The sequence below is a fragment of the Xenopus laevis genome, chromosome 3L (assembly GCF_017654675.1).
Source record: "Xenopus laevis strain J_2021 chromosome 3L, Xenopus_laevis_v10.1, whole genome shotgun sequence".
NCBI classification, from domain to species: Eukaryota; Metazoa; Chordata; class Amphibia; order Anura; family Pipidae; genus Xenopus; species Xenopus laevis.
In genome coordinates, this window is record NC_054375.1 from 83,177,312 (window position 1) to 83,192,675 (window position 15,364).

The 15,364-nt window shown below is 38.3% G+C and overlaps 1 protein-coding gene across 1 annotated transcript in view; it reads right to left on the reverse strand.

Annotated features, from left to right (window-relative positions):
* Nucleotides 1–1,337: 1,337 nt before the first annotated feature.
* The window catches only part of cdhr3.L (cadherin related family member 3 L homeolog), a 35,037-nt gene continuing 21,010 nt past the window's right edge, over nt 1,338–15,364 (reverse strand). The window contains exons 11-19 of the mRNA XM_041586522.1: nt 10,733–10,831; nt 9,465–9,694; nt 9,179–9,350; nt 8,051–8,295; nt 5,793–5,968; nt 5,460–5,470; nt 4,173–4,204; nt 2,975–3,023; nt 1,338–2,794 (exon numbers count right to left, since the gene is read on the reverse strand). Of these exons, the coding sequence (XP_041442456.1) occupies nt 2,391–2,794; nt 2,975–3,023; nt 4,173–4,204; nt 5,460–5,470; nt 5,793–5,968; nt 8,051–8,295; nt 9,179–9,350; nt 9,465–9,694; nt 10,733–10,831 (1,418 nt within the window). The 3' untranslated portion in view covers nt 1,338–2,390. The remainder of the gene's footprint in view (nt 2,795–2,974; nt 3,024–4,172; nt 4,205–5,459; nt 5,471–5,792; nt 5,969–8,050; nt 8,296–9,178; nt 9,351–9,464; nt 9,695–10,732; nt 10,832–15,364) is intronic.

Here is a 15,364-nt window from a genome sequence, read left to right on the forward strand (position 1 = left end):
GAAACAAATAGAGGGAAAGTCTGGTACAGGGTTGTGCATAGTGTTTGCAGAGAACATTGACCATTGTTTATTCTGTTGTTTTTATTGTTCTTTAGTGTTGAAATTTAAGTCCTTATCAGTAGCCTGTGACCTGTGCAAATAAAGGTGGGCCAAGTATGTCATGATGTAAAGAGCTGCTGCATGGTTACTATCAAAGCCTAGGTCCAACCATGGTAACTGGAAGGATACAGGGCCGCAGAACATTCCTTCTTCAACTCTGTTATTATATCATACTGTTAAAGCACAAGTATGGGATCTGACACTGTACAAAATGTATTAATTTCTATTATTCAGTTGGTCTCTGTGCGTAAACAGTCATTGCCATCTTTATTTTTTTACTTGATGCATCCAATGTGCCATATACTCTTTGTGTTCACCTTTGCAAAATGTAGCCCCAGCAATTTACAGCCCTTTAGCAGCCCTCTGTAGCTCCCCATCTTATTTTCTGCTTTTAAACAGGGAATTCAGAGGTTAAATAATGTCCTAGACTGCCTCCGCTTCTATGCTGAAATTACCGACTGATTTTGTTCTGGTTAGTGCTTAATCTAATGATTATTATGTTTTTCGTTTGCGCTGGTGCTTTCATGGTCGTAAATATTTTTTTATTGTTACGTTACTGACGATTGAATATGTCTCAATGAGATTACTATATTGTAATCAGTTATATTTATTCACTGCACCTGTATGCACACTGAGGGGCAGATTTATCAACGGTCGAAGTGAATTCGAGGGAATTTTCGAAGTAAAAAAAATTTGAAATTCGAAGTAATTTTTTGGATACTTCGACCATGGAATAGGATACTACGACTTTGGTTTCTCGCTGTAATTTATTTCCTTTATTCTCACACAATATTGGTGAAAGTATACTATTAACTTGGTACTCTGTATGGTTGTTTGCAATGATCGCCATAGTTACCCATCTCATTTTGGTACACAATTTTTAACCAGCACCCAGGCAACTGACCCGTATATATGTGCTCCTCCGTGTCATCCGGTACATATAATGGCACAAATAATATCACAATCCATTCTTTGCTGTGATGTTCCCAGTAAAAGCGTAACCGATCCAAGAAGTAAAACTGGATATGCCACCTTTTCATTACTGAGAGGCAATGCGTCATGTTGGTGCTTGGCTCCCAGTACTTTAAATAAACACAGTGAAGGTGGGGCAATCATCATACTGTAACACAATATCATAAGTACTCCATGTCTTCTATCAACAGCAACAAGTCTGTTGCATTCTGTGTTTTAATTTGATCACCATTTAAATATTAAAAAAAACTAATCATAGACTGGTAAGCAAAAGATACACACAAAGGTTTAATTTTGAAAATTTGTTCAGCATTGCTGTACAGTACCAGAAAAGTAAAAAAATTAAATATACAGATGACTTACAAATAGAGACTGAAGAGGAGCTTACAATCTTAATATATTAAGCTGAATTTTATTTATTATTAACAAACTTCTGATTGCTTAAAGAATATGGCTCATGTGGAGATTAGTTGCCCACAATAAATCTGCTCTAACACAGGTGATTAGGGATGGGCGAATTTTTTCACCTTGTTTCGCCCATAGTCTTGTATGGCGTCGTGCGTCGGAAAAAAAAGACGCGCGTCAAAAAAAATTTCACTGCGTGACAATTTTTAGTTGCCCATAGACTTTAATGGGTGTCGCAACATTTCGCCAGCGGCGAATTTTTGACGAAAACGGGTCAAAATCGCCCATCCCTACAGATGATTAATCTCCAGAAAATGCTTTCCCCCTGACTAATGTAAATCAGCGGTGAGAAAACACACCACTTAGTTTTTCTGAAGTAGCTTGAAGTTGCCTTGAAAGGAATTTAGGTTATTTATAAGGGGTTGAATATCCTATCCTCTGTCTTTTAGATAAGCAGCCTGGTTTTTCATTACTATTGGGGTTGTAAATGCCTCTGTTGGGGGGGTTGGGCCTTGAAAATACCACTGCTGGGGCCCCCAAATGTTCCTCTGGAGGGGCCCCTATTATCTTAATTACACCACTGGGTCCTGGTTATACTCAGAACTATGTCTGAAAAACTAATATGCCAATATTTGCATTTCTGCTAAAACCTTATGAGTGGAGTCCAAAAAAAAACCTGAAACTTAAGAACCACTGCTTTACACCAAGTTTGCTAAAACAGATAGATATATACCTGCATTACTGTACAAATCAGCCATCACCATTTTAAATATAAATGCAAACAAATAATTATTCTGAATCACTGCTTATTTCATTGCTTCATTTAAAAAAAATATTGATTTTTTTTGCAGTATAAAAAAACATACAAGAATTTACATTCTTCTTTCTTTCTTTCCAGCCCTCCTTTTCTTTGTTTAAAATGGTGTGTTTGGCACATTGGGATAGACTTTTGGAGATCTTCTTGGTGACAATGGAGACCTATTTGGTCTTACAGGTTCTGCATAGGGCGATGGTTCTCTCGGTGTCTGAAGTTTGTTTGGAGTGATTGGTTTTTCTGGTTGTGTTTTGGGCGTAGTTTCTTTAGGGGTAGCAGGTTTTGCATTCTCCTCAGACTTTATTGGGTTGGTAGGGGTTTTCTCCCTCTTGTTTGGGGTCCCTCTTGGAGTAACTGCTTTGACAGTGCTTTCTGGTGGTTGGGTTGTTCCTACTGGAAGGACTGCTACTTGAGGCAATGTTTGGCCTGATTCAATAGGTTGTTGTGTATCCTTCCATCTCCTAGCTCCAGATTTTGAGTTGTATTCATAAATCCTGCCAGTGACTGCAAATAAAAAAGCATTGTATATGTAGGTGGAAATGTGGGTATGTATCTAGGTAGGTAAAATATTAAAATACCATCTTATCTTATTTGTAGAAATAGAGTGACAGGATTAAGTTGCCACAGGAAACTTCACTATTGGCTAACGTTGGGTACAATACAAATTCATGGCAAATTACTTACTAGGATCTTGAGCTTCTCCATCAAACACTGTGTTTATCTTTGTCATTTCCTGTGAAGGGAGGAAACATGAATATGCAGTTTTACTAACACCCTAAGCACCGACTGACATAAAGTGATAAATCAAGGGCAACTGACAATCACTGCTTAGTCATAGTGTATGGTTTTTAGAGGGAATGTAAAGGCTAAAAAAATAAAATCCCATCTTTACTTTCTTTAATGAAAAAGAAATCCATCTCCAATATACTTTAATTAAAACATGAACCGTTTTATAATAAACCTCATTGTAAGCAGTGAAATTCCCCCTTTGTTTTACTTGCTCTGACAACTGCAGATAGGAAACTTCAGATGGTCCCTAACTGCTCTGCAGGGAAACTGATCATACTTTCAAACAGCAGTGGTAGCCCCCCACCTTCCTTCCCAGAACTCAAGCAGCTTTGTTTGTTTCCCTATTAAGCAGCCGGCGATTGTGTAGAGATTTGTAACCGCAGACCCAGTGCAGTCTACATATTCTGATTATTAATCAGTCTTGCTATATCAGCTTCTCTGGCAGATATTATTTGACTTGTGCTGTTTTGATCATTTATGACAATCCCTAAGCTTAGCCTCCCAACTGAAGCCCAGACCACACTGAGCATGTGCATGGTCTTGCAAAGATGTTTAACAAAGTTACAAGATGATGACCCCCTGCAGACAACTTTGAAATCATAAATCATTTGTTTAATTAGACTTCTGGTGCAGCAAGTTCAAAATACAGCATTTTTAGCATAATTCTATTTTAGACTTTAGTTCCCCTTTAAGTCAGTGGTGTAACTAGATGTTATTGGGCCCCACAACAAATTAATTTTAGGACCCTGCCCAATATATAGAGGTTGTCCGGTTTTACCATTGTACAGTATATGTTGACATTGCTTATTTATTAGGGCCTCATGGGACCCCTGCTGCTGCACGTGCTGCTTCCTCTGTAGTTACACCCCTGATTTAAGTATACACACTGTTACATTCTACAGTTTACTAGGTAATTTCCTCACTGCTTATGTAGGCACTTGGAAAACACTGTACTTATTGTATAGCCCATGGAATTGTTAGCTGCTCAGGCTGCCTATAGAAATATGCTGGTAGAGAAAAAGGCCTAGAGTGCCATGGGCCCATAGTCCATGACAAAACAATATGAAGTCAATATTAATAAGAAATAACATACCCAGAAGACATCATGCTTGACTTTTTTCTTTTCTACAAAATAAAAGATGATATAATATTACCTTTATATGACTATTTCCAATAACTGCATTTTTTGTGGCATACAGTGCAAGAAGTATAGAGATGGCAAACTAAGAGACAGGAAGGCCATTGTGAGACTGTTTAAACTAACATTGTACACAGATTCTGATTTATTGAATTGAATTTTGGCTCCTACCTGTCTGAATACAATATGAAAACTATGGAGTGGTACTTTTGGTGAAAGATTATTAACTGATTACCCCATGCATAACATAATATTTTTATGATGTTTATAGCTAACTTTCAGAGACAAACAAAAAAATCAAACCAGGTGGCCCTAAACAGCTGCAATATTCACAGTATTTGTACATACCTTTCTTTGTGTATTGTGCAGAATACACACACTTGTAACAATACAGTCATCTGACCCAATCTGTGCTTTGTCCCTGATACTGTGACTATAGTACAATTTTAGTATATGTGTGTGCAAAAGCAATTTTCTTCTATAACGGTTGCTAAAAAAGATTCTGATTCACTGGATTGAATTTTGACTCCTACCAGGAATGACTTTTAAAATATATAATGTAACTACATAATTTTCTGTATATTATGTACTCTTATGCCCCCCATAGACGCAACGATTCTTCTTGCCGAACGACCGATTTTAGCGAAGTCCGACCAATCCTTTGAAATTATCGTGCGGTTAGTGGGATTCGAACAATCGTACATCTTACGATTTTTCGGCCGACATCTGTCAGGAAATTGATCGGCCAGGTTAAAAAATCTTTATCGTCCCAGTGCAATCTATCTATGTTTGCAGGGCCAAGCAGGCAGTTCCCCTTTGTTTTCCTGGCAAATTGGTCTTTTTAGTTGATGGTCAATTCGTACGATATTTTCCGAGAAAATCATGGTCTCACGATGAGGATCGGATCTTTTAAAAATCTCAACATCTATGGCCAACTTTATTCTAGATTAGGCAGGGCAGTCCAAATTCATGGACCCAAAAGTGTAAGTGTGTGGTTGGGTGTAACTGGCTGTACATGGGAAAAATAAAAACTATGGACTAAACTGCCCAAATATTCCCTTAAAGAAAATTGGGAAGCACGCCTTGGTAACATTTTTATGCAGGACAATGTGGGTCTTTAGGGCCCACCTTACTCAAGTGGACTTTTGGTCCTCTAAAGGATGAAACCCCTTTTCTTATAACAGGTCTGTTGCTGTCAAAAATGTATTTGCAGGTGCTAGATTTATATTAATCCATATGTACCTGGGGGGATCCTGTAAGAAATAGAAAAGGAAGAGTATAAATGTGGCATAATAACACATAAGAACCTTGTAGACTATTATTTGATTACTCTTTCAAATCCAGTAACTAATTCACTATTATTGCTAAATAGACAAAAGTGAATAATTGTTGTAGCTTTTATTATTTGATATATACTCTTCTATAGCAATGTTACCAATATTAATCCCCAAATGACTAATCAGACAAGGTGACTGCTAACTGCAGAGCTCCCCTATGAACCTTCAGCATGTGCTTTAGGCACTTCTGCAATATTGAAGCTTGGAAACCAATATAATTAGCATTTGCCATACTCACAGCATTTCAGTATCCGGCTGGGGGCTTGCTCTGCACGGGCAGTATTTTGCAAGTAGGTAAATCAGAAGGCCAAGGAGGCCAAGAAGTAGAAGGCTGCCAAGTGTGATGACAAAAGGCACATACCAGGCTGTAGCAGAATAGGCATTCAGAGTCTGGGTTACATACACATTCTGGGGCTAAAATAGAAAAATGATACAATGTAATTTGCTTTTTACAGTGTTCTGGGTAATTTAATTTGTGTATAAACTGTACAAATAACAAAGTTGGTAAAGGACAGCCAAACAATATACAAGAAAATACATATTGATATGGCTTCTTAAATAAAAACCCTGTGTCACTGTTTCCTAAACTTCTACAGAATATATGGTTTATACCTTAAAGGGGTTGTTCACATTTGAGTTAACTTTTAGTATGATGTAGAGAGTGATATCCTGAGACAATTTGCAATTGGTTTTAATTTTTTATTACTTGTGTTTTGGAGTTATTTAGCTTTTTATTCAGCAGCTCTTCGAGCTGCATTTAAAGCAATCTGATAGCTAGGGTCCAAATGACTTTAACAACCATTCACTGATTTGAATATGAGACTGGAATATGAATAGAAGAGGTCTGAATATAAAGAGGAGTAATAGAAAGAGTCAAAACTAAAAGGCAAATAAATGAAAAACTATAAATAATGAAGACCAATTGAAAAGTTGCTTGGCATTGGTCATTCTATAACCTACTAAAAGTTAACTTAAAGGTGAACCACCCCTTTAACAAATGTGAATATTAGAAAGTGGGACAAGATGGGCCACCCCCAGATATGCCCACAATCTGCCATAAAAACCCTGTCCCACTTTGCAACAAGCCCAGCTCCTATTGATGTCTGCTACTACAGGAGTGCTGCCAGAAATATACCTGAATCTGGAATGCTGACATTTCAGTAAGATTTTATTCCAGAGTAAAATTTGCTTTGCTCAGAGTCCTATATAGAGACAACCATATACCCTGTACTATAGTTTATAGGGTTATTGAAAGTCATCAAGGATTTCAATGACCATAAACATGTTTTAAATGGGTGGTTCACCTTAAAGTTAACTTTTAGTATGTTATAGATTGGCTAATTCTAAGCAACTTTTCTACTGGCCTTCATTTTTTTTTTTAGAGTTTTTTAATTATTTGTCTTCTTCTTCTGACGCTTTCTAGCTTTCAAATTGAGTCACTGACCCCATAAAGAAACAAATGCTACAAGGCTACAAATGTATTGTTATTGCTACTTTTTATTACTCATCTTTCTATTCAGGCCCTCCCCTATTCACATTCCAGTCTCTTATTCAAATCAGTGCATGGTAGCATGGGTAATTTGGACCCTAGCAACCAAATTAATGAAATTGCAAACTGGAAAAAAAGCTAAATAACTTAAAAACAACAAATAATAAAACATAAAAAACAATTGCAAATTGTCTCAGAATATCTACTTTCACATCATACAGACTACAAGCTATGGACAACCCCTTAAAGGGAAGTGGGGTATCATTTAAAGTTAAAATATAACTGATTATTCACATATATATATTAATATATTTTCTAATTGTCATATCTATAAATACTTTGAGACATTCGAGTCACTATATTGTACTAGTAATACATAAGGATAATATTAAATATGGGGTTAAAGCTTTACAGATACAATAGAATGGCAGAGGCCCAAACATATCATAGCTGTTTTGGTCCCCTAGAGAGGCCAGTAACCAATACTCTGTATCTTATTACAATACAAACTGTACTTTGAGTACTTGAATTGCGCAGGGCCTGAATATTATTCTGAGAAACTGCATAATAATGTTAAAGCAATAAAGAATCGGCAAGCTAATTAAGTAATATGGCCAAAGGAAACAAAATATTACAATAAAAAGACTGGTTGATAACCGTTAGATATGCTTCAATAAAGCTATGCTTATGGCAAATTTCCAGTAGGTATTATTATTATATCCATGCAGCCATGAGTAGAAAAGTGAGTACCAGTGGATAGGGGTATGAATCCCGGGGTCTCCAGCCTTAGACCCCCAGGTGTTATTAAACTGCCCTTAACTGCCAGAAACTCAAGGACTCATGAACATGAACTGTACTAACTATAAATTAAATGGTATAGCACAGTCTATATACAGGTAAAACATATTGTACCTTTCTAAGCGTTCCCTTATTCCATGCCCAATGCATAGTTTAATACCCTACATATGGCTTAAACACTGAGCCATTCCTTCCCCCAACCTGCTTACCGTTGTAGTAGTCGTAAGGGTGGTGAGTCCAGGAACATAAACACTGATAAATAAAGACACTGTCCCAGTCTGAATGAGACCTGTCGCTTTTGCAGACAGTAAATTGCCATCAGTTATATAAACTATCAGATTGTAGTTCCAAGTGGTGTCACCGCCAGATGAGTAATCGAATGGATTTGTCAACATAAGACTTGTGATATTGGAGCCAGCGCTTGGTGAGAAAGCAAAATGATTGTTTATATTGCCTGTAAATCAAACAAATAAATAATCTCAGGTATAATTGTGGTAACAAGACTTTTTAAGAATATAATAGTGCTGTGCTACTGTTTGTAAAGATATCTGGGATTGAATTCTTCAACAAAGCATCCAACTGTCCCTTTCTCTTGTATCTAATGCCACACAGAGATATTTTGGTGACATACATAATATGATCTCCCTGTGGCTCATTTACTAACATAGATGCTATTAGTGAAACTGCTAATTTTAATTGTTTGCTATGGTTAACCAAGGGCTCGAATAGCCTGAAACGTTGCTTTGCCAGTAGCACGAATAAATATTTGATTCACCTTCATCGGAGTGCTGCTGGATTTATTGTTAAATTGCATCAATGTAGTTAACCATAGCAAACAATTAAAATTAGCAGTTTCACCAATAGCATCTATGTTAGTAAATGAGGAACACAGCTGTGCACCCGACGCTTCAACAAGCGATATAGTGTAAGTGTGGCATTATTATTGACTTTATTACATTGCAGTTTAGCTCCTATGCTAGTAAAACAGATCATCGCCTGCTCACTCACAGTAGGAAAACCTTTTTTGTCTTTAAAACAATTTTCTGAACTTATCAAAGTATTATTTTTTTGTATTTTTTCATTATAGCAATGGCCTTTAACTGTTTGTGATTATGTTGCAGCACTTGGAATGTTTAGGTAATGGGTATGTTATTAGTCATTGTCTCTACTGTTCTTTCTTATATATAAATATATTTACAAGAGAGGACAATGAATTTGCAGACCAGTATAGTATTTTATAATAAATTACATTTAGGTAAGTTTCCAGGCTTATAAGGAGGTATCTTAATAACATAGCAATGCATGCTATATGCCACAGATAACCTAATAATAAGTACCTGAATTGATGAAGTATTGGAATGAGGTGGGACCACTGTCACGGTCTGTACATGTTAGCTTAAAATTCTGAATATTTGTTCCTACTGCCTGATTCACAGGAACAGCCAGTGAGTAATAATTTGGCAGACACTTTGGTTTCTCATCATTAGCTTCCAAGATATTCACTGTAACCTAAATTAAATAATAATGCATACAATAAATATAAGTGATACCAGTATATAACAAATGGCAAATTAAACAAGCTTATATAGAATATGGAATCTACATAACATTGTGTTAACTCACTGATGCTGTTGACATCTTTGATCCTGGATCTGTAGCTTGTACAGTAAATATATATTTTGGTGTGGTCTCATAATCAGCATAATTGACAAGCTGCAGATTCCCTGAGTTGGGATCTATCCAGAATATATTGGTAGCACCCAGTGTACTGCCTCCAGCTGCTATAGAGTATGTAATGCCAATATATGGGTAGTCTAGGTCTGTTGCATACACTTGCCCAATTTTAGATCCAGCTGAAAAGGTAACAGTTTTTGTTTAAATACAACTCACAGACGAAAAAAAAATCTTTTAAGGAAATGTTACCCCTAAAATGAATTCTTAACTGATAGTTTATATCATATTACATGGCTTAAATAGATCACCTGACCAGAAATATCTGTAACAGGAAGAAGTGTGGAAGCAAAAAACAGAAGTTTGTCCATTAATTGGCTCATGTGCCCTAAAATGTATGGTTTGTTTGTGTGCACCATAAATTGCAGGATGCCAGGGGATGTCCCTTAATTTTTAAAATTGCAATTATCTATTTATGATTACCCAATGGCACATTCTACCAAAAAGTTTATTCTTTTAAACTTTTACATATGAGCTGTTTTATGCAATAACTTTTTATAGAGACCTACATTGTTTTGGGGGGTATAGAAAACAATTTACTTCCTCAGTTATTAAATGTTTCTATTATATATCTAGACTACCAAATCAGTTCCACTAGTTTGATGAAAAAGAATAACAAAGCACTGTATACTCAATTTCTATCTCAACGAAGCTAGATAAAGGGCCCATAGTGAATAACATGTTGTGCACCACATCTCTCTGACAAATTCACTGTACTGGAATCTTTGGAGATCTTCCCATGGACTGTTGCTGTATTTTATAGTTATTCAAGAGTGATGGACATTGTCAGAAGAGAACTTTAGTTTAAACATTTGGTGGGACAATGCAATACATTTGAAAAGAGAACCAAAAAAATTATTTGCAGTATTGGGACCCTGAACTTTCTAATGTTTTCTGCACCACGGCCAGAAGTAGGGGTCGGCAGCAAAGCAGGGAGCAACCACTTCCCTGTTCCCTCTAATCTTTGCTCTTGTGCACACGCACACACACATTTTGAGGCAAGTGCACACAACTTTATGTGGTATGCACAAGAATTTTATATGAAAACACAAAATTATGTATTCGCAAGATAAACACAGAAGAGACATGGGGTTCATTATGTTTACAGAAATGTATAGAAAGGCACATGTACTACATGTTGATAATCCTATATTACTCACGTGGGGAGAGTTCTGATACATTGAACACATAGGAAGAACTGTTGAAAACAGGAGGATATTCATTGACTGGTGTTGTCTTCACGTATACATAGATATAAGCTAAATAATTACAAAGGAAAGATATATTTGTAGGGCATCTGTTGTTGTCATTGAAAAAGGCATTCATACACTGATTAATCCAAGTAAGCATTTGACATTATAATGATGTGGCCACTGTGTGTATATTTTATTATTTATGCTTTACATAGTTATACTGTAGTAAATTTGAGTTGAAAAAAAAAGGCCAAAGTCCATCAAGTTCAACCACCTCCATATGAAAAATGAACCACAGGGCACATATATATATATTCCGGCTCTTGGTGTGCGCTCCATTTGTATTTTATATATATAGTTATGAGAGTGCACAGATAGGTATATCTGTATATGTATGTATATATATATATATATATTGGTATATATAACTATATATACCTGCATCTCTTTACTTAACAAGGTAACTTAAGGAGGAAATACAACGTCCATACAGACAGGGGGTAATTTATAAACACTGGGTAAATTCGCATGTGGGCTGTAACCAACAACAGCCAATTAAATGTTTGCTTCCATTGTTCTACCTGCAGCTGACTGGGAAGAAAACTAATCACTGATGGGTTGCTGTGGGTTTATAAATGAGCCGTAGAGTTGGCAGCTGATCTGCCTGTATATAGGGCCCTCCAACAAGCCTGTCCAACCAATATGTAGGCTTGATGATGCACTCCTCCTCGCCCTGATGACAAGAATACTGTCTGTGATCTAATTGTACTGCCCATCTCGCCAAACAAGCATATCTTTACGTGTATGGCCTTTAATGGGGTTGTTCACCTTCCAAACACTTTTTTCAGTTGAGTTGTTTTCAGATTGTTCACCATAAACAAAGATTTTTTTCAACTACTTTCCATCTTTTGGTACCGTTTTTTCAAAATGTAAGTTCAATGTTCCTCCCTCTAGTATTTCAGTCTGGCAGCTGAGTGATCCAGGAGCATCTGAACTGTTACAATTTGCTACATTTAATTGGTGCAATTAGTTGGTACATTTCTCAGCAGTATCTGTGGAGGGGAATATTAGCAAATATCGTATCAATTCTAACAGCTGCCTTTAAAGTGGAACTCCACAAAAACATAACTTAAGCTTTTTGAAAAGTAAACACAATTTCAAGCAACTTTGCAATATACATAAATTTAAAAATATGTAGACTTTTAATGATTTTTAATGGTTTCTGACAGTTCCCTAAGCCTAGCCCCATGTTCTTCTGCTGATCTTTCTGATTATTTTGCTGAGTTGACTGGCTATTGTTATTTTGTATCAACAGCCGTCTGCCCTTAGACTGCATCCTACAAACCCCACAATTCCCTGCACATGTGATTTCAATAAGGAATGGAACATCATAGTGCAATGCATTGTGGGTTAGGTAGTTCCAGAATGCTGTCTGTAAGCTGTGGAGAAGTTGTTACAATTTGTAACATCAGTGTTTTAGTCCCTCCTTCCCTGCCAGGATTTCAAATGATGCAGATAGAGAACTGTTAACCAGCTGGATTGCAGCATAGAAAATGCCATTTATTCATACCGTATATACTCGCGTATAAGCCGAGTTTTTCAGCACCCAAAATGTGCTGAAAAACTCGACCTCGGCTTATACGCGGGTCATACCGTAGCAACAGTAGCCAATCCCTCACCGGCCGCAGATACGCTCCTTCCGCGGCCCCAACACACCTCCCTCTCCCATAGCGCAGGACTGTCTGTGTGATCGCCGCCCGGAGCAGGTCCAGGAGCTCCGGGCGGCGCGTCCTTTCCTGCCGGCGTTCGCTCTCAAAATGGCGGCGCCCATGGCCGCCACGTGGGTAGCGGCCGCTACCCACGTGGCGGCCATGGGCGCCGCCATTTTGAGAGCGAACGCCGGCAGGAAAGGACGCGCCGCCCGGAGCTCCTGGACCTGCTCCGGGCGGCGATCACACAGACAGTCCTGCGCTATGGGAGAGGGAGGTGTGTTGGGGCCGCGGAAGGAGCGTATCTGCTCCTGGACCTGCACAGACAGTCCTGCGCTATGGGAGAGGCACAGACAGTCCTGCGCTATGGGAGAGGCACAGACAGTCCTGCGCTATGGGAGAGGGAGGTGTGTTGGGGCCGCGGAAGGAGCGTACGGTACCTTTTTTCTGCTTTCCTAGGTGCAGCACCTCATTGATCTTCTGAGCAGCCATGACAGGTGGGAGGTCACAGGGAAAACAAGTGGCAATTGTCCAGCTAATAGTTCTGACTCTTTTAAATCGTTTTAGATAGATTTCTATGCCATAAAACATGATTACACATTTACACATTCACATTTTGAAATCTGACATGGGGCCCCTAGGCTTATACACGAGTCAATACATTTTTCCAGTTTTCTTAGGTAAATTAGGTACCTCGGCTTATACACGGGTCGGCTTATACACGAGTATATACGGTACTTTTTGAAGAAACAGGTAACTGTGGTGCATATATTAGGGGTTTCTGTGTTATGTGGGTCTCTTTATCAAATTTTGGTTTGGAAGCCATTAATGAAACTCAGGGATTCTGCTCAGCAGGAGGGTGGGTGGCTTGATAAAAGACAGATGGCGGTCTGAAACGTTGGCAAGTGTATTGGGGCCAGAAACCCATGTCTCAATAAAGGCATTTTAAACAGCATAATCTATGGCTGGTGCTGTCGACATCTGTAAATTGTGAATAAACGGACACATGGTGGAAACCGTTGGACGTGCATCAGGGCTTAAGAATTGGGAAGCATAGGTGCTGACTGAGAAATCTAATTCTGCTCAGCAGGGACATACATAAGAAATGTATCAACCAAATGTATAAATTTTGAACAGTTAAAGAGTCGGCGACCGCCCCTCCCAGAGCTGCTCTAGAACTTGAAAAATTAACATTTTCACATCAATATTACAAAAACAGTCACAAATACAAAATAAAAAGTCATTGGAAAAAGTCTTTATTTATGGTGAACTATCTGAAACCAACTGAACTGGAAGTGTTTGAAGGTGAACCACCTCTTTAACAGCATTAATAAAATCAGCCCAAAACATCACCCAGCAGCACATTCCACAACCTCACTGCTCTCACTGTGGTGTTTATACAAATGGCCTGTAGATGTCACTGTGTTCAGACTTATACTGTGCATACTTCATACAGTGTGAAAGTGAAAGTTACTGTTGTGTAATGCCTGCATGACTCTGCTAATAAAGCACTGTTATACTCTACTCATCCTCAGCTACCCAAAACATAACAAATGGCGACAAGGATGGCTCTTCTACCTCTGCAGCAGCCTGCACCTTTTCGTCCAAACCCTGGTGAGCCTACCATACCTTATACTGCTTGGATCCGTATGTTTGAAAATTACATTATTGCTGCTGACCAAGGGGGATTTCTGCTGCTAGAAAGCGTGCTTTACTTATTCACGGCCTTGGAGCAGAGGGACAGCTTATATTCTATACATTACCATTACCTGATGATACTTAGGAAACTGCTCTTACTGCCATAAAGAACTTTTTCGTGCCAAGAGTAAATGTGGTTGCTGAAAGATAAAAATTCTGCCAACGTGGACAACGTAATGGCGAATCCACAGAACAATTTGTAGCAGTTTTGAGAGAGCTGGTTGTTACCTGTGAGTTTTGGGAATCTAACAGATGAAATGCTAAGAGACCAAATAGTGAAAAAAACAAACTCACCTCGCATTAGAGAGAGACTGCTCCTAGAGCAGGATTTAACCTTTGCAAAGGCTATTACAGTTTCTAGCCAAATTGAAACAGCAGTGGCAGAGGCTAAAACGCTCACTCAGGGAACTGATGGGAATGTATAGACTGTGAATTCAGCACAGTGGCCTAATAATGCACAGGCGAAATACAGTGCTAAGGAAAGGGATTCACCTACACTGCAAAACCGTGCAGCAAATCCAAATAGAAAATACTGCTTTCGCTGTGGTTCAACACAACACACTACAAATCATGCTACTGTCCTGCAAAAGTGGTACGGTGCCGCAACTGCACAAAAGTAGGACATTTTGCTAAGATCTGCCGTAGTTCTGCTAAAGATGTTCCTGAAGTCACTACTACATATGTCACAGTATTAAGCGTGGATAAAGCTGGTACATTTATTCCAGACAAGTTTATACCGTATGCACTGTCAGTGTCAGTACTGCTTCTGCTGACAAGGGACACTCCATTAACATGATGTTTGATACAGGTTCAGCTGTTTCCATACTACCAAAGGATATGTTCTTGAAATACTTTGCAAAAGATCCGTTTGTTGCACCTGCCCTGAAACTGGTCAGTTACTTAAAGGATCCAATCCCTGTGCTTGGTTGCTTGCCAGTGACTGTACACTTTGAATCAAATACTGCAAAATGTGACTTTTACATTGTGAATAAGGGTACTGCTATACTTGAAAGTAATCTCTTTGCTGCATTAAACCTACAATTAGTTGACGGTCTCATTACTACAGCACCAGTGCCTGCCACACAGCCAGTGTCTAAAATTTCACCACAAAGCATCACTTTACTGGGCTGTGCAAAGAACTTTGTACACAAAGTTAAGGTGAGACCAGATGTCAAACCAGTACCATTCCCTG